Below are 24,736 nucleotides of genomic sequence, written 5' to 3' on the forward strand. Positions count from 1 at the left end.
AACACATCTGCTTGAACCTTTGTCCCTACTGAGTATTCCTTTAACTAGACTTCTCAATGATCTTCACCAGAGCCTCATTTTCTTTCTGTGTACCTGCTCGTCTTTTGCCAAAAATTACAAAAATGACTTGATGTAATAAAGCCATCCTAAAGAAAATAAAAGTGCCAAGCACAGTGGTGCACAGACAATTCCAGCTACTTAGGAGGCTGAGTCAAGAGGATTACGAGTTCAAAGCCAGCCTCTGAAACTTAGTGTCTAAAAATCAAAAACCAGAAACGTGATGGGATGTAGCTCAGAGGTCTGAATTCAATCTCCAGCACCACACAAAAGAAAAAAAAAAAAAAAAAAAGGAAATCCTTTTATGTATTCTTCCCTCTCCCCTTAGGAAAATATTTAACATGTACTATACAACAAGCACTGTGGGAAACACTAAAACGCACTTGCTCACTTGAATCCCACAGCTCTATTACATAGGATATGGGCAAAGTTAAGGATCTTCAAAGTTGAGGATCCGGAAGTTTGAATATCTTAGGTAACTTGCCCAACGTCACCACGGGTGATCAGGCCAGTAATCAAACTCTTCAATACTGTAGAAATACTTAGCAACAGAGACTGGATAAGGAAAAGGGGCAGAGTTCAAGAAACTTCCAGAAGTGTTCCAGCTGGGTCCTGGAAGATGAACAGGCTTTCACCAAGCGGGGAAAAGGAAAGCCTTCCAAACCAAGGAAACAACAAAGACATGGAGGTTCTACCAGCAAACCCCTTCCCTGTTCTTCTTTCCTCTTCTAGGTAGGGGTGGAGAATAAGCGTGGACTTGGGATCCAGAGGCCCTTGGTTCACCCAACACCCACTCGCCTCTCTGCTTGGCTAAGCCTCCTCTGCACGCCCGTGGGCTCCCCAGCACCTCACTTTTCTAACCCCCTCATCCTTCCCTGGAATAAGAACACTGAAGGGATTGGCTACCGGAAACTGGCGGCGGACGGTGGGCGATGCGGCAAAGGGCGAGCACAGCAGCAAAACTGGCTCCTTTGTCACATCCACGTGAGGTCGCCTACTTTTCAAGCGCCCATCCTATCTAATGGCGGATTCCAGCTCAGGAAAACAGTATTGACGAGCTCCAGAAAGATGGGTGCGGAGGTACCACCACCTCAAGCGGACACCGACGGCTGCCAACGTCCCACTGCGCCTGCGCGGGTTCTGGCCAGGGGCGTGGCCTGAGCTTGGGAGCCCAAGGGCCGGGCCGCCGTTAACCAATAGAAAAGAGAGTCTGCGAGTCACATGCTCATACTCTATCCAATCACACATCCTACTCCGGAATCCTTCCGCCTTGGACTAGAGACTGGAGATTGACAGGGTTGGATGTGCAGGGCCGTGTGAGGTGGAAGGTAAATACTGCCACGTGGGTTTTTTTTCCCCTTTGTGGCAAAAGTTGAGGCTACACTGTACTTAGTGGAACGGTTATTTAATGAGTTTATGTCGTGTTTTGGGCACTGTGAAGGTACTGTGGCTTCTAAAATGTAATCCTGCCTTCAAATTGCGCATTGTAGTTTATATATTTATTGTTTAGACCATCATAGGCTTTGTATTAGAGTTTCCTATATCCTATTTTCCGCAAAGAGCGCTCAGCAGATGCTCATTAAAAGATGTTAAAGAGCCGAGCACGGTGGCGCATTCCTGTAATCCTAGGGGCTAGGAGGCTGAGGCAGGAGGATCGCAAATACAGAGCCAGCCCCAACAATTTTGCAAGGCCCAAAAGGGCTGGGGATGTAGCTCAGTGGTTAAGTGCCCCTGAGTTCAATCCCAATCCCCGGTACAAAACAAAACAAAACAATTTAAAGAGCCGGGGCATGGGGCAAATCTGTAATCCCAGCTACTTGGATGCAGAGATTGGAGAATTGTAACTTCCAGGGCATCCACCGGGAAATTTAGCAAAAGCCTGTCTCAAATTTTTAAAAATAAAAAACGGGCTCAGTGCCCCGTATGGAGGCGACCCTGGATTCAATCTCCAGTACCTAAAAAAAAAAAAAAAAAAAAAAGCTAAAAGAAATTTACTCTCACCCAACCCTTGAGGTAATGGGAAATAGGTAGAATTTTATGTTAGGGTATTTTTTAGGGCCCAACTATAGCATGTGTGACTCCGTTTTGTTTGTCATCTGAAAAAAAAAAAAAGTGTGGGAGGGGGCAATAATCTCCTAAAAGCCCACATTTTGTTACATCTAAACAGGAGCTTGTAGTTTCTTTCCATTGAAAAAAGATGTTTATGGCCTTTACAATTCATTAAATGTTAAGACCAGCTCTCATTTAATTTTGTATCCCTTTGAGGTTGGCAAGGTAGCTCAGTGGCAGAGAAAGCAAGACACCCTGGGTTTGATCCCCAGCACTGCAAAACAAACAGAAAAGTTATTTTTTCATCCCTCACAGTCCTACCATATTACAGTATTCAAAAAGGGCCATCCAATTGATGCTTGTTGAATTTGAGTTTGAAAACAGTCCTATTCTTGATGACTAAAAACACTCCATTTAGCATTCAGCAGTCATTTGCACAAGTTCACAGTCTGGTGGCACTTTCTAAATTATGAAGATTTGAGTTCCAAGCTCAGTTCTGCCACCTGGGAATGAGTGACCTTTGACAAATCATTTACCTCTTTGAAGCCAGTTTCCTTATTTGTAAAATGTGGATGTAATAGTACTTATAAATATAGAGGTAGGAGACTAACTAAATAATTGTGCAAAATACACTATCTGGAATATAGAGCAGAGCATATATAAAGATACCAGTTTGAAAAATGGGGAGAAAAAGTCTCAGAGAAGACTGAATTGCAGACAGCTGCTAACAATCATTGTCTTGATGCCAATCCCAGGCACATTGTATTCTATGCCTTTTGTACACTTCCTGGCTCAGGGTAAATCATTGATTGGATGGATAAAATAAGGGAGAAATTGGCCCCCAAATAAGTTTTGGGGCATTCCCTTCTTTAGACTGACAGTGCTTGGCTGCCTACCATAAACCCAGAAGTGGGCACTACTAAGGTTTGAAATTGCTGCTTTGATGGTTTCTCACAGTCCCTATTGTCCTTTCTTATCTTTGCTTTTTAAATTTAGCTCTCTTTGACCTCCACTGTGGTGAATTCAATGCCATATAGTCATCCTCATAGAGAGACTTGGGTGGGTAATTTAGTGGTTAAGAGTTCAGGCATTTCCACTAGACAGGCTCTGCCATTTATGTGATCTTGGCTAAATGACTTATCTCCTCTGAGTTTTTAATTTCTTATGCATAAAATGAGAAGCAATAATACCAATATCACAGAGCTAATGAGCACTTGAGATGCATAGAGACCTAGCAAAGAGTGGTATGAAATAAGTGCTCAAGCAATGTAAACCATTATTGCTTATTATATTTGATTGCTATGATGTAAAAATCAGTTCATAGGGTGTGGTGAAGTCTTTGAAGCGTTCAGAAAAGGTAAGAGTTGTAGAAAAATGATTTAACCGTCAAAATGGAGACAGAAGAATGAGAGTAGGTTATTTCTGGCTCACACTAAACCAGAGTCCAGCTCAACAGGCAGGCAACTCAAAGATTTGCTGATAGTACTATCACCTCATAGAGCTATCCAGAGTATTTAGAAATACACTGTCCTCTTACAGAGTAAATAATCAGTAGATGATAGTTGATAATCATTGTTCATATTTCAAAGTACTTGCTTCCTAGAATTATCCTTCTAATTCAACTTGCATTTCTAAGGCTAGAAGGAACTGACTAGATCTTTCACAAAAGATCTAGTGATGAGCCTGCTGTGGTGGCACCTAACTATAATTCCAGAGACTCAGGAGGCTGAGGCAGGAGGATCATAAATTCAAGACCAGCCTGGGTAACTTAGAGAGGTCCTCAGTAACTTAGACCCTGTCTCAAAATAAAAAATAAAAAGGGCTGGGGATGTAGCTCAGTGTTAAGTTGCCCCTGGGTTCAATCCCCAGTACCATACATGCAAAAAATAAATAAATAAAAATTTTTGGGGTTGGGGATGTGGCTCAAGTGGTAGCGCACTCGCCTAGCATGTGTGAGGCACTGGGTTCGATTCTCAGCACCACATAAAAATAAAAATAAAGGTATTGGGGCTGGGGTTGTGGCTCAGCATTAGAGCACTCACCTAGCACGTGTGAGGCACTGGGTTCGATCCTCAGCACCACATACAAATACATAAAATAAAAATATTTTAAAAAATAAAGATATTGTGTTCACCTAAAAAAACCTAAAAAATAAATATTAAATTTTTTTTTAAAGTCTAGTTATATTCAGCAAACTGAGTACAATGATACCCAAACGTGAGATCTTTTCAACAATATGCTTTATTGGAGGACACAGTGTCAGGTGAAGGCAACCAGACAGGTAGGGGTGACACTATATCTTAACAATATTTGTCAGTATCCAGGTCCTTGTGCTCCTTATTGTATGGAGCCTTGGAAAAGCAGATGGCAGCTTCGCGGTCGCAGTTACAGATGAAAGCCTCGCATTCTTTGTTTTTGCCTGGAGAGGGATAAGTGGAGAAGACTGAGTCAAAGCAGACCCTTCTTTTTACAGTCCCAGGGCAGGAAGAATTAACTGGAATAAGCTGGTGGCCAGCCCATTCGTGAAGATTTAGGATTGCGAGATGAAGCAAATCTAAACCAGATCAATTGAGATGGCCAGTACCACTTGAGTTCCTGATAAATAATGAATATAATCGTTGGGACATACTTACATTAAAAATTTATTTGCTGTTTATCTGAGAGCCTGCAATAACTGTCTTTTGGAAAGTCCTATTTCAATCCTTACAGGAGCTCACTGATTTTTAAAACCTGTGTAGTTACAGATCTCTGATAACACAGGCAAGCAACGATAAGCACCATGGGAAGCATTAAAACATATACTTAAGGTAGTAAACTATTGTACATTTCAATTTAGTTAAATTGGATAATATAATTTCTCTACCTTAGTAAAGTACACATTTCTGGGCTGGGAATATAGCTCACTTGGTAGAGTGCTTGCCTTGCATGCATGATGGGAGGTTTCCAGATAAACATGTTATCCCTGTTCATACAGTTGGGTTTAATTATACTGGATATAGTGGGAATCTACCTATATGTTCTACCACAGTGAAAATACTGGCTGTTTAAAAGTGGCCCCAGAGAAAAACATGGCATATGGGAGAGCCAGAGGAGCCAAAATCACTGGCCCCTAGGATTTAAAAAAGTATGTCCTGACAGTTACATAACCACGTTTTCCATGGAAATCCACCAATACCTTACTCTCCTAATCATACTACAATAGAATTGGATGCCTTTCCTAATTAGGTGGAGTGTGCCAATATCATGCCAGTGCAATATAATGTTTCAGTGGATATGTTCAGGACTGTCTCATAGATTTGAGAAGAGGCACCCACATCAGAAATTTACAGCTCCTGGAGGATTTATTAGTAGTATCCTGACCTTCAGTGGTGGTGGCATACACAGAGATCTGTGGCATTAGGTGTCTTAGATTTCATCAACTACACTTGCAGCTCCCTAACTGATCTTGTGTATAAGAGCTATAAAGTGGCTCACTGATATGGCCTGTGGGCCTGTGTACAATCTCCTTATTTTTTTTTTTTTTTGGCAGGGGGGTGGGTACAAGGGATTGAACTCAGGGGCACTCAATCACTAAGCCACATCCCCAGTCCTATTTTGTATTTTATTTAGAGACAGGGTCACACTGAGTTGCTTAGTGCCTCACCATTGCTGAGGCTGGCGTTGAACTCACAATCCTCCTGTCGCTGGGATTAAAGGCATGCGCCACCACATCTGCCTCCTTACGTTTTAATTTCTGGGAATACATAAGTAAATAGAAGCCGGGTGTAGTGGTACACACCTGTAATCCCAGTAGCTCTGAAGGCTGAGGCAGGAGGATCGAAAGTTCAAAGCCAGCCTCAGAAAAAAGCAAGGTGTTAATCAACTCAGTGAGACCCTGTCTCTAAATAAAATACAAAATAGGGCTGGGGATGAGACTCAGTGGTCGAGTGCCCCTGAATTCAATTCCTGGTACCCCCCACCCCCCAAAAAGTAAATACAACTAGAGAAAAGTACCATGTAATTTGTCAAAGTTGCAATCTGACTAATTGCATCACCAGGTATAATAGAGGACAGGAAGTGCTTGTGTTATTCCAACCCTCCTTTGTTTTAATCCCAGCTAACATCACAGAACCGTGGTATTCTGATGCTGGAGTCCTACAACAGATTCCTAACCAGCAGAATAGACATCAGTGTGCTCTTGGTCTCATCACATTTGGAATAGTTACTTTAATATCTGTTCTGGTCTCTGCAGTGACATCCACCATAGCCTTAGCTAAAAGCATCAAAATGCTCATTTTTTTGAGCCATGATTTGTCTCAGAATACTTCCAAAGCCCTACAGAATCAGGTAGATATTGATGGCAAGATAGAAACTAAACTAAATGCCCTGGAAACCACAGTCACAAATATAGGAAATGAGCTTGCTGCTCTTAGACAGTGGCTTTACTGCCATGCTAGATACAAATTTGTGTTACAGAAGCAAGATATAATGCTTCTCAATGGGATTGGGAGAAAGTTAAAAATTACCTAATGAGCATTTGGCAGAGAAATAATAAGAGTCTAGACCTAATAGAGTTACACCATCACATCCAAGATATTCAGGAAAGCAGGAATGATCTTGTGGATCCTTCATGGCTTGCTAAATAAATACTTAATGATTTAAATGGTTTTAATCCTTGGAATATGTTAGAACATACAATATGGACATTTTTAGAATTACATGTTTGCTTCTAATACTCTTTTGTGTTATAACATCAGGATGCCACATCTTCTGAAAAGAAATCCAACAGCTCCAAATAATAGCTCATTACTTGCACTTAAAGAGAAAAAATGGGGAGATGTTGGGAGCAGAGATTTGAATCATGATCTGACTGTCCTACAGCAGGAGCTGCAAACCTGCACTGGGAACTTCCTGTGCAAAAGTGCAGATCAAGATTACCCAGTTGCTATGAGGACACCCTGCTTAAAGGAGGTTCTGTGCTAGGCACAGGACTCTCAGTCTTGACCCTGAGTTCAGACACCAGCTGCCAGGGGTAAAGAATTATGAGCACAAGTTGAGGATTATTATTTGCTGCATCTTCAACCTTCAATCCTGCATGCTTTGAAGAAACTTTCTCACAGAAAATCCTTTTGATGATAAAACCTATGTAATAAACATGCTGAACTAGTTTGGGGTCACTGTTCCTCCAAAAGGGTAATGAGCCACCTAGCCCCAGGTTTCTCTATGTCTTTGTTTCTCTTTTCTCAATCCCCCATAGCTCCTCACTGATTTCTGAAATAACAGCCAGGGCAGACAGATCAAAGTAGTTAAATTGCTGAAGCCAGCTTCAAACTTTTGATCTTCCTGCCTCAGCCTCCCAAGCCACTGGGATTCAGGAGTGAGCTACCACACTCAGCCTACTAGGCATTGTTCCTAAAATGGTCATTTTTTTTGTGGGGGGGGAAGAGTAACAGGGATTGAACTCAGGGCACTTGACCGCTCAGGGCACTCGATCACTGAGCCACATCCCCAGCCCAATTTTGTATTTTATTTAGAGACAGGGTCTGAGTTGCTTAGCGCTTTGCTTTTTCTGAGGCTGGCTTTGAACTTGCGATCTTCCTATCTCATCCTCTCAAGCCGCTGGAATTACAGATGCATACCACCAAACCCAGCTAAAAATGGTCTTTCACAAGGCAATGTGAGAAAAGGCAGAATGCAAGACTGTATCTAGGTTAATGCATTCATCAAATATTTACTGAGCACTTACTGTATGCCCAACCCTGCTCTAGATTCTGGGGATGTATTAATAAAAAAGAAAACAATCCCTTTGTTTATGGAGAGAGAAAAAAGAAATAAATTAGATATTAGATGGTGATTAATACTGTTGAGAAAATAAACCAAAGAAGGAGATAGCATTGGAGGGATATATGTGATTTAAAGAACTTGGAGAAGGAAGACCTCACTGGAAAGGGACATCTGAAGAAAGATCTCGGAAGAAGAGGTATAGCAGGCAAATTGATGGTAGAAAGTGTTTCAGGCAGAAGAAATGAAGGACTTGAGGTGGGTTCGTGCCTACCTGTGATTAAAATGATGGACATATTATTACAAGGATAAGGACAAAAGGGAGCAGGAAAGACCAAAACAGTTCATTTGTTAGGATTATGGGATTCTGCATAATCTTTTTTCTTGGCACTTTTGGATTTGAATTATGCAATTATGGTTATTTCACTGCATTTGTGCAGTTTGGGATAGTGGGACATGTCAACGAGGGCACAATGAAGGTTTGTGAGAACCCAGAGTGTTGCCCTCGCATGGCAATACTCTTCTCTCCTCTGAACTGCCTGCTCAGAAATAAGAACCCCGTTCATGGCTGGGAGTGTAGTCTACTGGTAGAGCACTTGTCTAGGATGCATTCTTGTTCCATTCTTATCACAGAAAAAAAAAATCTTCATGGAGAGACCCATTTCACTAGGAACACATTTCATATTACACCATGCCACTATAACCACTTAGTGGCTAAGATGAGAACCTTTGAAATCAAATGAAACTAGGTTCAAATATCAACGTACAACACATCAAACTATATGATTTAGGAAAAATGACTGTCTTTGATCCTTGTTAATAATAATAAAACCTATCTTGTTTAATTGCTTAACCAAGTACCTGGCATATAATGAAAGCCTAATAAATGACAGTTATTGACTTTTTCTTTTTTCCCCCAGTACTGGGATTAAACCCAGGGCCTCACACATGGTAGGCAAGTGCTCTACTACTGAGCTATATCCCCAACCCCTTTTAATTTTATTTTGAGACAGGGTCTCACTAAATTGCCCAGGATGGTTTTGAACTTAGGATCCTTCCACTTTTAGCTTCCCTGGTAGCTGGGATTAGAGGTGTGCACCACTGCACTCAGCTTGCTTCGTTTTATTAAAAAAGGAAACAGTATATCATGGCACTTAAGAGCAGAGGCTTTGGAGTCATATAGAATTATGTTCAAAAGCCAAGTACCATCATATTCAAGCTGAATGAACTTGGACAAATGGCTTAGCCTTTGAGCCTCAGTTTCCTCATCTGTAAAATGGGGATAATAAACGTATACTAAAGTGTTGTTGTGAAGATTAAACGAGACATTGCCCAACACTAAGAAAACAATGGTATTGCCATTGTCGTTACTTCCCCCAGGCCTACTTAGGGTCTGCTAGAATTTATGGGTCAAGGTTGGGAAAACTTACTGCTGCAGATGACCTCTGTCCCAGAGCAGGTATATGAGTAAGTGTTGGTGTAGGGGTTGTCCACGAGGAATTTACAGCTGGGCAACTTTTTGGCCTGGTTGTAGCAGGCGTCGTGTGTCTGGCAGCACCTACAGAGGGGAAGGAAGAGCTGAGGAGCAAGGACCCCCACACCAGGTCAACCCTCACCTAGGCACAGGAGGGGTATCCCCAGGAGGAACTGTCCCATGCCTTGAAAAACTGTGAGCTCTCTTGCCATAGATTTGTTTAAAATGATTTTATCATGGTTTGTAGGAATGCGGTAAAATTGCACGTCCTGATGATGCTGTGACACTGTTTTTTTGTTTGTTTGTTTTAAACCAAAGGTTGATGCCTGGGTTGTGTGGTTCTGATGGTTTGTTTTGCCATTTTCTGCCACTAGAGGGGAGCATCGCATCGGCCATGATTCTGCATCAGCTATTTGGCTTTTTTTTTCTTTTCTTTTTTTTTTTTTGGCACTTTCTTTTTTTATCTTGAGACAGGGTCTCGCTAAATTGCTCAGGGCCCTCGCCAGATTTTTGAGGCTGGCTTTTAACTTGCAATCCTCCTGCCTCAGCCTCCCGAGCTGCTGGGGTTACAGGTGTGCGCCACCACATCTGGCTTCTGCTTTCCATTTCTAACAGGGAACACTGAATGCAGGGCACTCTTGGCCTGTGTTTCTTATGACAAAAGGTGGAAACATGTTATCCTTAGCTAACATGCACGTCCCCTTTCTGTGCTTCTCGAGATCCTTGGCTTGTGCCCTTTCCCCATCCCAACAAGGACTCTTCAAGTCTCCCTCTAGATGGATCACTCACCTGTCCAATTCATCCACAGGGGTGCCTGAGCCACCCAAGCCACAAAAGCAGCCATAGTTGTTGTAGTCCTTATAGGGGTCACTCCCGGGGATTGTGCACTTGATCACATTGCGGAACTGCCACACCGCCCGACGGCTGATGTTGTGCGCAGTAACGCTCCCTGCAAGAAAACGCAGCCCGAGTTCAGATTGGTCTGGCACCCCCAGAGGTCCACTGCCTGCCTGCTCTCTGTCTCCTTGACTCCTGGCAGCTTGACTCCTGAAAAGAGCACTGGAAGCCTGGCCCCCAGCAGCTCCGGAGGCTGAGGCATGAGGATCCCAAGTTCAAAGCCAGCCTCAGCAACAGCAAGGCTCTAAGCAACTCAGTGAGACCCTGTCTCTAAATAAAATACAAAATAGGGCTGGGGATGTGGCTCAGTGGTTGAGTGCCCCTGAGTTCAATCCTGGGTACCTGCCCCCACCAAAAAAAAAAAAAGTGCCAGAAACTTAAAGTGAATTTTTTTCTTTCTTTCCTTTTTTTTTTTTTTGTGTGTGTTTGTGTGTGTGTGTGTGTGTGTGTGTGTGTGTGTTAGTACTGGGGATTGAACCCAGAGGCGCTTAACACTTAACCACTGAGCCACATCCCCAGCACTGTTTTAACAATATTTTTTTTAGTTGTAGATGGACACAATATCTTTATTTTTATGTGGTGCTGAGGATGAACCCAGTGCCTCACACATGAGGCAGGTGTTCTACTACTGAGCTACAGCCCCAGCCCTCCCCAGCATTTTTTTTTAATAAAAAAAATTAAAAACATCTTTTTATTGAAATCCACATAACATAAAATCAACCATTTAAACATATTTTTAGTTGTTGATAGATGTTTATTTTTTTTATTTATACACAGTGCTGAGAATCTAACCCAATGCCTCTCACATATGCTGGGCAAATGCGCTACCATTGAGCCCTAGCCCCAGTCCCAAAATGACCATTTTAATCACTTAAAATGTACAATACCAGATTGATTTTTTTTTCCTGTTGGCTGGGGATTGCACCCAGAGCCTCACACTTGCTAAGCAAGCACTCTACTGAACTACTTTTTTTTTTTTTTTTTTTTTTTTTGCGACAGGGTATCACTAAATTGCCCAGATTAGCCTTGAACTTTCAATCCTCCTGCTTCAGCCTCCCAAATCGCTGGGATTAGAGGTATGTATCACCATGGCTGGCCAGGGTCCTATTTAATCAGCCATCAATATTTTCTTACTGTCCATGATTTGCCCTTCTTTTGCTCAATTTTTCTGGGAGGCACACTGGGACCACTCACTGTACTTAAACTCCAGGGCTAAGGATAGAATGGCAGTTGGCTGCTCTTCTCTGTGAGTGGCTCTGTGGTGGCAATTAACAGGTGCAGGAGGAGCAGAGGCCTAGAGCCTGTTCAGGCAGGAGGGACCCAACTGCCCTGTTCCCCTGCTTTCTCTCTCCCTTCCCTCCCTCTCCCTTTGATCTAGCCGGCCCTACTCTGCAGAAGCCAAGAACCGTGGCTTGGTGCGTGGGTGCGTGTGTATGTTTATGTATGCACGCATGCTCGCCTGGACTGGGACTAGGGCTCATTCATCTCTGAGTTGCTGGTCTCAACTCAGAGCCTGATTCCTCAGAGGGCTCCATCAATGCTGAATGAATCAATGAACGATGGATGAATGAGTGGGATTCAAACTCCACCTGAGTTTGATTCACTGTGTCTGACCCAGTACAAGGTGCCAGCCAGCCAGGTGAGTGGGACAGAAACAAATCAATTAATCAACAAGATGAGAATTGCTGAAACAGGTTATGTTCTGGGAGGTCATCGTGCCAAGGCAATATAGCAGAGGGGGAAAAAAGTGGGGGTGTCTCATAGTTTGGGTGGATGGGCAAGGGAGACCTTTCTAAAAGGAATCATGTGAGTTCAAACCTGGAGACTGAAAAGGTGTCAGATGTTGAGGATTTGAGAGATGAGGAGGGAACCCCCAATCCAGGAGATCTTCAGTCCCACAGGGAGTTTCAAATCGAGACTTCCAGCTGTGCCTAGCCCTGTCTCCTGTGATCTGAGTTACCCCATACATGAGGAGGAATATCTAGCCCACACAAAGGGGAAAGGGGTACTTACCTGCAAGCAGAGCAGCCAGCAAGAGGAATTTCATCTTGAGTAGGAAAGACGCTAAAGAGACCAGTGGCCTCCGTTTTTATAGTAAGGGGCCCCACACCCCCAAGATAAGGCTGTTTATTTTGCTCTCAGCCAATTTGGGTTGGCCTTGAGTCTATTAGGGGAACAGCCCTGATGAGTTTGCCTGCAAGGGATCGATGGAAAAAATGTTATGAATTTGCGGCTGGCACTTTTTAACTAAAAAGATGATTTCTGGCTTTTTGTAGACCTTGAAACCCTGACTCTCACCCCCCATTCTTTGGCACTCAGCCAGCTCCGTGTGGGAGGGGATCAAAGCCATCCGTCCTGTACAGTGCAACTGGGAAAGGGGGACAAGAAGGAAATGATTATTGCCTCCTGGTCTTGTCAAGTGCCTGGGTCTGTGCAGTGGGTGTCATTGAATAGTTCCAACAATCATGCACTTTGCAGATGAAGCAACTAGTTCTGGTGGGGCAGGGGGTACTTGCCTAAAGTTATCCAGCTAGCAAATGGCAGAGCAGGGTCTCAAGCTTAGGTCTGTCTGATGCTGAGGCACAAGTCTCACCACCCCCACCCCCCAATGCCAAAACCACTTTTCTTCCCTACTCACCAGTTTGGGTTTCAAAAATCCTGGGCTGTGGAGTTTCAAAGACTTGGGTCTGACTTGTAAAATAGAAGAGAGTTTGGGGACTGTCATATCAAATGTCTACATAATATCTTTTTGGTGAAATTTACTTAACATTAAACCACTTTAGGTGTACAGTTCAGTAGTATCTAGAACATTCACAGTGTTGTGGAACTACCACCTCTGTTTAATTTCAGAACATTTTCAGCACCCTGAGGAAACTTTTGTGTATGTATGGTACTGGAAATTGAACCCAGAGGTGCTCTACCATTGAGCTAAATCCTCTGCCTTTAATTTTTTTTTTTGCACAAGCCTGTAATCCCAGGAGCTCAGGAGGCTGAGGCAGGAGGATCACAAGTTCAAAGCCAGCATCAGCAATTTATTGAGGCTCTAAGCAAACTAGCAAGACCCTGTCTCAGTGGTTAAGCTTTAAGCTCCCCTGGGTTCAATATCTGCTACTTACCCCCAGTTTTTTTGTTTTGTTTTTGTTGTTGTTGTTTATTTATTTGTTTGTTCTGAGACAGGGTCTGGCTTAGTTGCTCAGGCTGGCCTTGAACTTGGAATCCTTCTGCCTCAGCCTCCTGAACCTCATCCAGCCCAAGAAGAAATCTTGTAGCTGTAGGCAGTAATTCTACCACATCCCTTGACCACTACTAATCTGCTATCTGACTCTACAGATTAACCTATTCTGGATATTTACATACAGATCGAGCATCCTTAATTTGAAAATATGAAATGCGGGGCTGGAGTTGTGGCTCAGTGGCAGAGCACTCACCTAGCATGCATGAGGCACTGAGTTCGATAGTTCGATCCTCAGCACCACATGAAAATAAACAAATAAAATAAAGGTAGTGTGTCCATCTACAACTAAAAATTAAAAAAAAAAGAAAAAAAATCTGAAATGCTCCAAAATCCACAACATGAGGCCACAAGTGGAAAATTCCATATCTGACTTCATTTGACAGGTTGCTGTCAAAACATAAGCACTCTTAAAGTATTGTGTAAGGTTACATTATTGCTATGTGTATGAGGCATACAGAAAACATTGATTAGACTTAGATCTCATCACCAAAATTGCTCATTATGTATATGAAAATATTCCAAAATCCAACAAAATCTGAAATCCAAATTCCAAGCATTTTGCATTTTGTTTTGTTACCAGGGATGGAACCCAGGGACACTAAGCACTTAGCCACATCCCCAGCCCTTTTTTATTTTTAATTTAGAAACAGGGTCTCACTAAGTTACTGATAGCCTCCCTAAATTGCCCAGGCTGGCCTCAAACTTGTGATCCTCCTGCCTCAGCTTCCTGAGCTGCTGGAATCACAGGTATTTGCCATTGCACCCAGCTCCCAAGGATTATCCCCCTTGGATAAGGAATATTGGAACACATAAAAGGGCTATTTTTTATAACTTGCTAGGTTGCTTAGAACCCAGATGAGTTGCTGAGGTTAGCTTTGAACTTGTGGTCCCCCTGCCTCAGCCTCCTGAGTTTATGTGTTCCAATATCCCTTATTCATTTGGATATTGGAACACATAAAATATAATATTTATAATTTTTATAATTGATTTATTTGGTGCTTTCTTGTTGAGTATATATATTTAGTTGTAGGTAGACACAATAACTTATTTTATTTATTTATTTTTATGTGGTGCTGAGGCTTGAACCCAGTGTCCCACACGTGCTAGGCAAGTGCTCTACCACTGAGCCACATCCCCAGTCCTCCTATTGGGTTCTTATGTGATGTCTGCAATGACTCTTTGAGGTAGAAAGAGGCCTTGATGTTTTAATTTATTTAATCTATCATTTACTCTGTTTTTGTTTTGTTGTGTTTTGTTTGCAGTACTAGAGATCGAACCCAGGACCTTGTACATCCTAGGCAAACCCTCTAACGTTGAACTACATCCACAGCTGACCTTGAACTTTCAATTCTTCTACCTCAGCTTCCTGAGAAGCTGAGACCAATGACATTTTTCTATTCTAGGATAGCCTATTTCAATTTAGCTCTCATGTCTCCTTGGGCTCTCTTGGCTGTGACAGTGCCTGAGACTTCCCTTATTAATGACCTTGATAATTCTGAAGAGTATTGGTCAGGGAATTGTAGGTTCTGCCCTATTGGAATTAGTTTGATGTTTTTCCTCATAATTAGAGTTATGGGTTTGAGGGATCAAGACCATGGAGGTAAAGTGTCTTTTTCAAGTACATGGTTGTGTTTCATCTAATCATTTATTTTTTTCTGGCATGCATCTTGGCCACTTTCCTCATAAGGAAACCGAGGTTTCCCCTGAGGATACATCAGGACCATGGAGACGAAATAGAGACCAGCAGAGTCACACATACCTATAGTCCTTGCTACTCAGAGTCAACGTACTTACTCAGTAGACTGAGGCAGGAGAATTGCTTGAACCTATGAATTACTAGCCTGTATAACACAATGAAACTCAGCCTAAAAGTCAAGGTAGGGGGCTGGGGACATAGCTCAGTTGGTAGAGTGCTTGCCTTGCATGCACAAGGCCCTGGGTTCAATCCCTAGCACCCCGCCCCCCAAAAAAAAGTCAAGGTAAAATTCAATAAGAAAAAAAATTTAGTTTCTCAGTCTCTAGCCATGCTTCCTCAATGAGCTCATGTGGCTAGTAGCTGTGTAGGAGTAGAATATTTTCATTATCACAGAAGATTCTACTGCCCAGTGATTACAGATGTTCACAGAATTTGTCCCTGTGCTGACCCAGGGAGACTGGGGTAGTTCAGGACCCCATTTCAGTCCAACTGACTCATTTTGCCTCTTCAGCCCCAGTTTGAGTGATGGCTGCAAAGCTGCTGTGGATGGCAAAACACTACATCCCTCTTGTGTGGGTTCTTTGGTGAGAACAAATCAGAAATAGGCATGGCTCCTGGCTTGGGGCCTGGAGGATGCTCAGTGGTGATTAGGGGTGATCCCAGGAAGGAGTCGCTACAGGTGCTACAGAGTCTTCTAAGGCTGGTAGTATTAACGACCACTAGCAGAGCACTAACCCTACCAGGTTGCATAATAGGAACTGGCACAAACCTTTGATATTAATTGGAAATGGTAGTGCTTGGACTCGAGGTAGCTCCAATGACAAACCCTATTTTATAGAGAAGGCCGTGGAAGTTGAGAGAGGTTAAGTGACTGCCCTAAAGTCACACGGCAGAATCAAGATGTGAGTTGGGTTCTGTGTGCATGATACCAGAAAAGCTCCTCAGGACAGGGACTACCAGAGGTGCTGCCGGAAGTCTTCCACAGGGGTAGTCTGGGTGAATTCTGAGGGGAGGAGAAGGACAGCTACAAATTTCTCCCATTGGAAGAGGCATGCTAAACTGTAACAGCTTGGACCTCTGGGGCGCCTACCACAGGGTAGAAGAATGGACCTGGCAAGTCACTGAGTAGAATTCTCCAAGCCTCTGCACTCTCTGTTCCTTTACCTTCTGCTGGCCCAGGTCCATGCACAGGTGTGTAAAGCACAGCCTCTCCCAGCCTGAGAAAAAAACAGCTCCCGGTGGAAAGAACAGCTCACGATAGCTTTTTGACTTTCTCAGGTGATAGCATATCCACAGTCCAGCAAGGTCACCTAAGCTGGGGCCCTGGAGGATAAGGTCCCTTCTTCCAGGAAATACTTTAAAACAGCTACTTGCTTCTATTTGCTGAATGCTTTTATAGGCTTAGCACTGTGAGCACTGAGCTTTACATTGTCTTTCAGCCTAACAACATATCTTCTCACATAATATAATTGCTGTGATTATTGTCATCATTTGACAGATGGGGAAACAGGTTCAGAGAGGTTAAGTCATTTGCTCAAAGTCAGACAGTTAGAAAGTGGTGGAGATAGGATTTGAACCTGTGTCTATCTGCTTCTTAGTCCAGGGCTTTCTTCAATAATTATAACAATAACAGTAGCAGCAGCTAACATACCTTGAGTGCTATGCCAGATAGAGCTTTACACAGGTGAGGTTACAATCAAGTGTTCCTATAGATGAATAAACAGAGACAGTATGTCAAAGTATCTAAACCATTTTCTGCACCCAAAGCCACCATTCTCAGCATGTGGATGTTCATGATAGCTTTCTAACTCCTCACAACATCCGTTCCCTTGCTGTCCTATCCAGGAAAAGTGTGGAAGGCACGTGATGTAGTGTTGGTGGTTCCCAAGTGATCCCTGGAATCCCCTGGGAAACTTAACAGAAATGTAGATTCTTGGAGCACAAGGTGCAGGTTGAGGATCATCAGGATCTGCAATCTGTGCTTTTTTTTAATATTTATTTTTTAGTTTTTTAGGTGGACACAATATCTTTATTTTACATTTATGTGGTGCTAAGGATTGAACCCAGTGCCCCATGCATGCTAGGTGAGCATGCTACCACTGAGCCACAACCCCAGCCCCCAATCTGTGCTTTTTAAATTTTTTATACTTATTTTGCAGTGCTGAGGACTGAACTCAGGGCCTTGTGCACACTAGACAAGGCCTCCACCACTAAGCTACAGTTCCGTTCCTGTGCTTTGTATTTTGTTTCTTTGAATTTCCTACGTGATTCTGATGATTATATAGTTTTTAAGAACAATTGCTTTGGTATTTAAAAAAAAAAAAGAATATTAACTTGGGTAGTGGCTTATTGCTGTTATTTAGGTATGAAGCTTTAAAACTTTGGGGCTGGCTGGGGGTGTAGCTCAGTGATAGAGCAGTGCTTGGCCTGTGTGTTCTTAAGTGTGTCCAAAAAAAATAGAATATATTCATAATATTATTTCACATAAATTTATGTCTGAGTTTAGGCATGGTGACACAAGCCTAGAGTTTCAACTTCTCAGGAGGCTGAGGGAGGAGGAGGGTCACTTGAACCAAGAAGTTCAAGCCCAGCCTGGGCAATATAGTGAGACCTTATTTAAACACACACACACACACACACACACACACACACACACCAAAAAACAAAAGAAGGAAAGCAAAAACTAAAAAGAAAAAAACTTGTATATGCTACATAGATTTTTTTCTCTTCTTCACCTTTTTTCTTTAATTTTTTTCATTGTGTACTAGTGAAAATTTCAAATATACAGGAAAGAGAATAGTATCATGAACTCGTGTACCAAACAGCCTCAATTCTTATCACATTTCCCAGGCTTTTTTTTTTATCTACACCCCACATTCTTCTTCCTCCTCCTCTTCTTATTTTATTATTATTATTATTACTACTACTACTACTACTTGGAACTAGGGATCATACCAGGGGCATTCTACCTCTGAACTATATTCCAGTTTTTTTCTTTTTTCTTTTTGTGAGACAGGGTCTCTCTAAGTTGCTGAGTCTGGCCTCAAACTAACAATCCTCCTGCCTCAGACACCCTAGCTGCTGGGATTACAATCATACACAACTGTGCTTAGCTATCTGTATCTTCTAGGAACTGCCAAAATGTTTTCTTTTTTCCTTTTTTAATTTTTTTGGTACTGGGGGTTGAATCCAAGGATATTTAACCCACTGAGCCACATTTTCAGCCCTTTTTATTTTTTATTTTGAGACAGGATCTTACTAGGTTGCTTACAGTCTTTTTTTTTTTTTTAATATTTATTCATTTATTTTTTAGGCGGACATAACATCTTTGTTTGTATGTGGTGCTGAGGATCGAACCCGGGCCGCACGCATGCCAGGTGAGCACGCTACCGCTTGAGCCACATCCCCAGGTCCTGCTTACAGTCTTACTAATTTGCTGAGGCTGGTTTTGAACTCAAGATCCTCCTACCTCACCTTCCCCAGCCACTGGATTACTGGCGTGCACCACCTCACCCAACTGCCAAAATCTTTTCCATAGTGGCTACACCATTTTATATTTCCACCAGCAATGCACAAGTGTTCCAGCATTCATGTCTTCCTCCCTCCCTTCCTTTGCATGAAACAGTTATCTTTCAACACTAAGCACTGACACTGGTCAAGAAATGGGAGATGGCTGGTCTGGTGATGCACGCCTGCAATCCCAGCAACTCAGGGGGCTGAGGCAGGAGGATTGCAAGTTCAAGGCCAGCCTCAGCAATTTAGCAAGGCCCTAAGCAACTTAATGAGACCCTGTCTCAAAATAAAAAATAAAAAGGATGTCATTCAGTGATAAAGCCCTTCTAGGTTCACCCCAGTACCAAAAAACAGTACATAAACCGAATATACCCCAATGCTCTCTTTCACAGAGGATCAGGGTAAGAAACTCAAATCCCACAATATGACTCAAGACAGAAGTCACAGGTCAAAAGACTGAGGGGCACCAACTGAAAGTTCAGAGACTGATGAAAATTCTAGCAAGGTCATGGGCAATTTCCTGAACTACTTTCCAATTTAAATTTCCTATAGAATATGAGAAAAGTGAGATGTACTTGTGAGCTCTAGCACACACCTATAATCTCAGCAACTCAGAAGGCTGAGGCAGGAGGATCCCAAGCTTGAGGCCACCCTGGACAACTGGGCAATTTAGCAAGGGTCTGTCTCAAACTAAAATAAAAAGGTTTGGGGGTTTAGCTCAGTGGGAGCGTGCCCCTGGATTCAATTGCTAGTGTTGAAAGTAAAAATTCAAAAAGACCCCAAATTTTATTCAGATGGGCCAGGGGGTCCGGAGGAGTAGACCATGTATACAGAAGGAGAAAATGACTGGATGGGGGAACTGGGAGGGTAGGGCCAGGATCTATGGGCCAGATAAATAAAGATAGGCAGTTAATACCAAGTTGGCAAGGCCAGGTGCTTTGGGCAGTGAGGTGCAGGCCAGGTACACAAGTCAAAGGAGTGTATGGGCTTCAGAATGGAGGCTGTAGGGCCGGGTGAGGGTGGAGGACCAGGTGTCCAGTGGGCACAGATAGGGCAAAAAGACCAATAGGGTGAGGCCAGGTGATAAAGTCAAGAAGATAAGGCCAAAAATTAAGGCCACCTCAGTTAATCCATATGGTTTAACACCATGCTGATCAGGCCAAGAATTTAAGGCCAGGAGGGAAAGGCCAGGTAGGACTTGGCATGGGGGTGTGGGGAGCAGAGCTGGGCAGGGGGTACAATAATGGAAATACGGCCAGGGGTCTGGCTGGAAAAATGGCCAGGTGGGCAAGGGGAGGGGACAAGGCCAGGTAGTTAAGGTCAGGGAGAAAAGACTTGATGCTACCGTTAATTAAATAAAGATTCGTGATTCAAAATTATTCCCTAAGGGCCAGTTTTTGAGGCAATGAGACAGCGAAGTAAGGTGAGGGGCATAAGGGCACCAAGGGACACTTAAGCCCCAGAGCTTAAGGCCAGGGTGTGAAGGGCAGCTAAATAAAAGATAAGTGGTCAGCACCAACTGGTAAGGCTGTGTCAAGGGTGGATGGCTAAAGCCAGGTGGCTCAAGACATAAGGATGTGGAGGGAGGAGGAGGCGTAGACAGGACCCAGGTGGAGGAAGTAGGAACTCTAGGTAGGGTCAGGGATCATGGCTGGGTTGACCTGTAAAAAATCCCCAGAGGGTGGGACAAGGATTAGAGGGCTGGCTAAGTAAAGATTGGTGGCTCACACCACATCGTAAGGCGGTTTTGGATGAAGGGATTAGTAAGGCCAGGGTTGTTTGGGCAAGGGACTAGGGCACAGGTGGAGTGCCTAGAAAATAAGGAGAGAAAGTATAGCCAGGACAAAAGTGCCCCTTAAATAAAGAAAGGCCAGTTAAATAAAGATAGGTGGTAAGCACAGTTAAGCCAACTGCCCAGAGCCTCAAGCCAATTGGACAAAGCCAGGTAGGGTTGGGTATGGGGATGTGGTCCGGGACAGAAATGTGGATAAGCCATAGGGCCAGGGGAGTAATGTCTTTGGATAAAGTAATGAACAATGACTTGGTGATAAGGCAAGCTGGCTTAGGCCAAGAATTAAGGGCAGCCAGGTGAAATAGGTGGCAAAGCACCAGTGTTACGGGCCTATGACGAGGACCAGGAACACTATGCCAGGGGTGTTTGGGACAGAGCTGGGGGCTAGGATGTTAAAATAACCTTTAACTTTTAATCCTTCCCACCTAATTTAGTTGATCCCCCGCAACCTACCACTTTGTCCAGCGTATAACTAACCATCGCTACCTACTTCTTTGAGTTTTCTTTCTTTCTTTCTTTTTTTTTTTTTTTTGGTGGTACTGAGGATTGAACCCAGGGGCACTTAACCTCTGAGCCACATCTCCAATCCTTTTTTGGGAGGGGGGTTACTGGGGATTGAACTCAGGGGCACTTGACCACTGAGCCACATCCCCAGCCCTATTTTGTATTTTATTTAGAGACAGCACCTCTCTGAGTTGCTTAATACAATTTCTGAGGCTGGCTTTGAACTCAGGATCCTCCTGCCTCAGCCTCCCAAACCGCTGGGATTACAGGTGTATGCCACTGTGCCTGGCTCCTTTTTTTGTTTTTTATTTTCAGACAGGGTTTCACTAAGTTTCTTAGGGCTTCACTAAGCTGCTGAGACTGGCCTTGAACTTGTGAACTCCTGCCTCAGCTTTCCGAGTCACTGTAGGCACTAGCCACCGTGCCTGACTTTTCCCATATTCTTAATAGGTGAATTCTGGTTGTATATAATGGTGGTGTTTGTTGTGACATATTCATGTGTGCATGCAATAGAACAATATAATTTGGCCAATATCACCCCCCAGTGTTTCCCCCTTGCCTTTCCCTCCTCCCTTCCCCCCGCCTCTTTCCTGGGTCTTACTGATCTTTCCTTGATTTCATGAGACTGCCCCCACTTTTCTTTTCCTTTTTCCTCTCTAGCTTCTACATGAGAGAAAACATTTAACCCTTGATCATCTGAGTTTGTCTTATTTCCTTTAATATAATGGTCTCAATTTGCATCCATTTTCCTACAAATGACTCAATTTGCCTTTTCTTTATGACTGAATAAAACTCCATTGTGTGTATATATACCACATTTTTTAAAGAAACACTAATATGTTTCTGATGATTTTTTAATTTTAATATTATTTTTCAGGTGTAGATGGACACAACACAATGCCTTTATTTCTATGTGGTGCTGAGGATTGAACTCGGATCTCGCCCGTGCTAGGCAGGCGCTCTACCACATTTTCTTTATCCTGTTGATAGACACCTTGGCTGGTTTCATAGTTTGACCATTGTGAATTACGTTGTTATAAACATAGCTATGCATGGATTGCTCTAGTATGCTGCCTTTAATTCTTTAGGATAAATACCAAGGAGTGGGATAGCTGGGTCCTATGGTGGTTCCATACCTGGTCTTTTGAGAAGTCTCCATACTGATTTCCATAGTGGTTGTAACTAATTTACAATCCCATCAACAGTGTCAAAGTGTTCCTTTTCTTTCACATCCTCTCCAGCATTTATTATTGTTTTATTCTTGATGACAGTCATTCTGAATGGAGTGAGATATAATCTCAGTGTAGCCGGGTACAGTGGTGCACACCTGTAATCCCAGCAACTTGGGAGGCTGAGGCAGGAGGATCATGAGCTCAAAGCCAGCCTCAGCAACTTAGCAAGATCTTAAGTAACTCAGAGACACCCTATCTCTAAATAAAGTACAAAAGAGGCCTGGAGATGTGACTCAGTGGTTAAGTGCCCCTGGGCTCAATTCCTGATACCAAAAAACAAAAAACAACAACTCAGTTTTGATTTGCATTTCCCTAATTGCTAATGATGTTGAACATTTTCTTATGTATTTGTTGGCCATTTGTATTTATTTGAGAAATGTCTATTTAATTCATTTGTCAATTTATTGATTGGGTTTATTTTTTTTGATGTTTTTTGATTCTTTATATATTCTAGATATTAATCCTGTCAGAAGGGTAGCTTGCAATGATTTTCTCCCATTTTGCAGGTTCTCTCTTCACATTCCTAATTGTTTCCTCTTTTGCTGTGCATAAGCTTTTTAATTTGATGCCATCCCATTTATTCTCTTGGCATTATTTCCTGAGGTTTACAGGTCCTATTGGGAAAAAGGCGAGCTGGAGATATAGCTCATTTGGTAAAGTGCTTGCCTTGCATGCACAAGGCTGTGGATTCAATCCCCAGAACCACAAAAGAAAAAAGAGAGAATATCATTGCCTATGCATGGTTTCTGGGCTAATTCTGAGGTCTTTGATTCATCTTGAGTTGATTTTTTTTGCAGGGTGAAAGCAAAGGGTCTAGTCTCATTCTTACACACATGGATAACCAGTTTCCCCGGCACCATTTGTTACAAAGACTGTCTTTTCTCCAATGTTTTTGGTGTCTTTGTCAAGAATCAGTTGACTGTATCTGTGTGGGTTTGTCTCTGTGTCTTTTATTCTGTACCATTGGTCTGTGTGGCTGTTTTGATGCCAGTACCTTGCAGTTTTGTTACTATAGCTCTGTAGTATAATTTGAAGTTAGATGTGATGCCTCCAGCGTTGTTTTTTTGGCTTAGAATTTCTTTGGCTGTTCTGGCAGGTCTTTTATTCTCCCAAATGAATTTTAGGACTTTTTTTTTTCCCTACTTCTGTGAAGAATGTCATTGGTATTTTTATGAGAATTGCCTTGAATCTATATATTGCTTTTGGTAGTATGGCCATTTTAACAATATTAATTCTGCCTATCTATGAACATGGGCCGTCTTTCCATTTTCTAACGTCTTTAGTTTCTTTTTCAATGTTCTATATAGTTTTCATTGTAGAGGTCTTTTGCCTCCTTGGTTAGATTTATTCCTAGGTTTTTTGTTTTGTTTTGTCTTAAGGTATTGTGAATAGGATTGTTTTCTGGATTACTGTCTCAGCAGATTCATTGTTGGTACATAGGAAAGCTGTGGATTTTTGAATGTTGATTTTGTAACCTACTTCTTTGCTGAATTTATTAGCTCTAGCAGTCTTTTGGTGGAGCTTTTTGGATCTTCTTAGTAGAGGGTCATATCATTTGCAAACAGTGATAATTTGACATCTTCCTTTCTTTTTTCTTTTTTTGGTACCAGAGATAGAACCCAGGGACACTTAACCACTGAGCCACAACCCCAGCACCCCGCCCCCCGCCTTTTTGTTTGTATTTTATTTAGAGACAGGGTCTTGCTGAGTTGCTGAGGCTGGTTTGAATTCATGATCCACCTGCATCAGCCTCCCAAGCCACTGGGATTACAGGCACGCGCTACCATGCCAAGCCTTCCTTTCCTAATTTTTTTAAAAAATATTTTTTAGTTGTCAATGGACCTTTATTTATATTTACTTATATGCGGTACTGATAATTGAACCCAGTGTCTCACACATGCTAGGCAAGCGCTTTACCACTGAGCCACCACCCCAGCCCCTTCCTTTCCTATTTTTATCTTTTATTTCCTTCTCATTCCTAATTGTTCTAGCTAGAATTTTTAATACTCTATTGTAGGAGTAGTGAGAATGGACATCCTTGTCTTGTTCCAGACTTTAAAGGAAATGCTGTCAGTTTTCCCTATTTACAATGAAGTTGGCTTTGGGTTTTTCATAGATAGCCTTTATGATGTTGAGGTATTTTCCTTCTTTCCATCCCTAGTTTCTTCAGTGTTTTTATCATGAACGTGTTCTGAATTTTGTTGAAGGGTTTCTCTGCAAAGTTTTCATTTTTTTTATGAAGATGTCCACACTATGTAAAATTACATAAAATAAATGAGTATACTTTTCTTCTTTTAATACATGTAAAGTCAATTCAGTCCTTGGACCCATCAGGGACCCTAAGAGGATGGAGTTCTGCCACCTCTGTACAGAAAAATGAGGTATCCTGGGGCACCGTGACCTGAACACACAGACAAAAATGCTCACAAGCTCAGCACCGTTTTCAAATAATTTATTAGGAATTTAAAACTGAAAATAAAACCTGGAAAAGAAGTTACAGATGTGGAGAGAAGAGACACCGGAGGGT

The 24,736-nt window shown here is 42.5% G+C and overlaps 1 protein-coding gene and 1 long non-coding RNA gene across 3 annotated transcripts; one reads left to right on the plus strand and one right to left on the minus strand.

The window, feature by feature from the left end:
• The first annotated feature begins 496 nt into the window (after positions 1-496).
• On the plus strand, positions 497-18,672 carry LOC139707111 (uncharacterized). Of its 2 annotated transcripts, none has more exons than XR_011708669.1 (3): positions 497-1,385; positions 11,237-11,313; positions 18,482-18,672. It is a non-coding gene; the product is annotated as an uncharacterized lncRNA (long non-coding RNA). The 2 variants fall into 2 exon arrangements; XR_011708670.1 differs by lacking the exon at positions 18,482-18,672 and adding an exon at positions 11,616-11,633.
• Pla2g1b (phospholipase A2 group IB) lies at positions 4,407-12,284 on the minus strand. Its single transcript, XM_027923214.1, has 4 exons — positions 12,251-12,284; positions 10,130-10,289; positions 9,297-9,424; positions 4,407-4,525 (listed from the first exon to the last, which is right to left on the minus strand). Exons 1-4 carry the CDS (start codon positions 12,282-12,284, stop codon positions 4,407-4,409), a joined length of 441 nt encoding a protein of 146 aa, XP_027779015.1.
• Positions 18,673-24,736: the final 6,064 nt, after the last annotated feature.

This window comes from Marmota flaviventris, chromosome 1, assembly GCF_047511675.1.
Source record: "Marmota flaviventris isolate mMarFla1 chromosome 1, mMarFla1.hap1, whole genome shotgun sequence".
Lineage (NCBI taxonomy): Eukaryota > Metazoa > Chordata > Mammalia > Rodentia > Sciuridae > Marmota > Marmota flaviventris.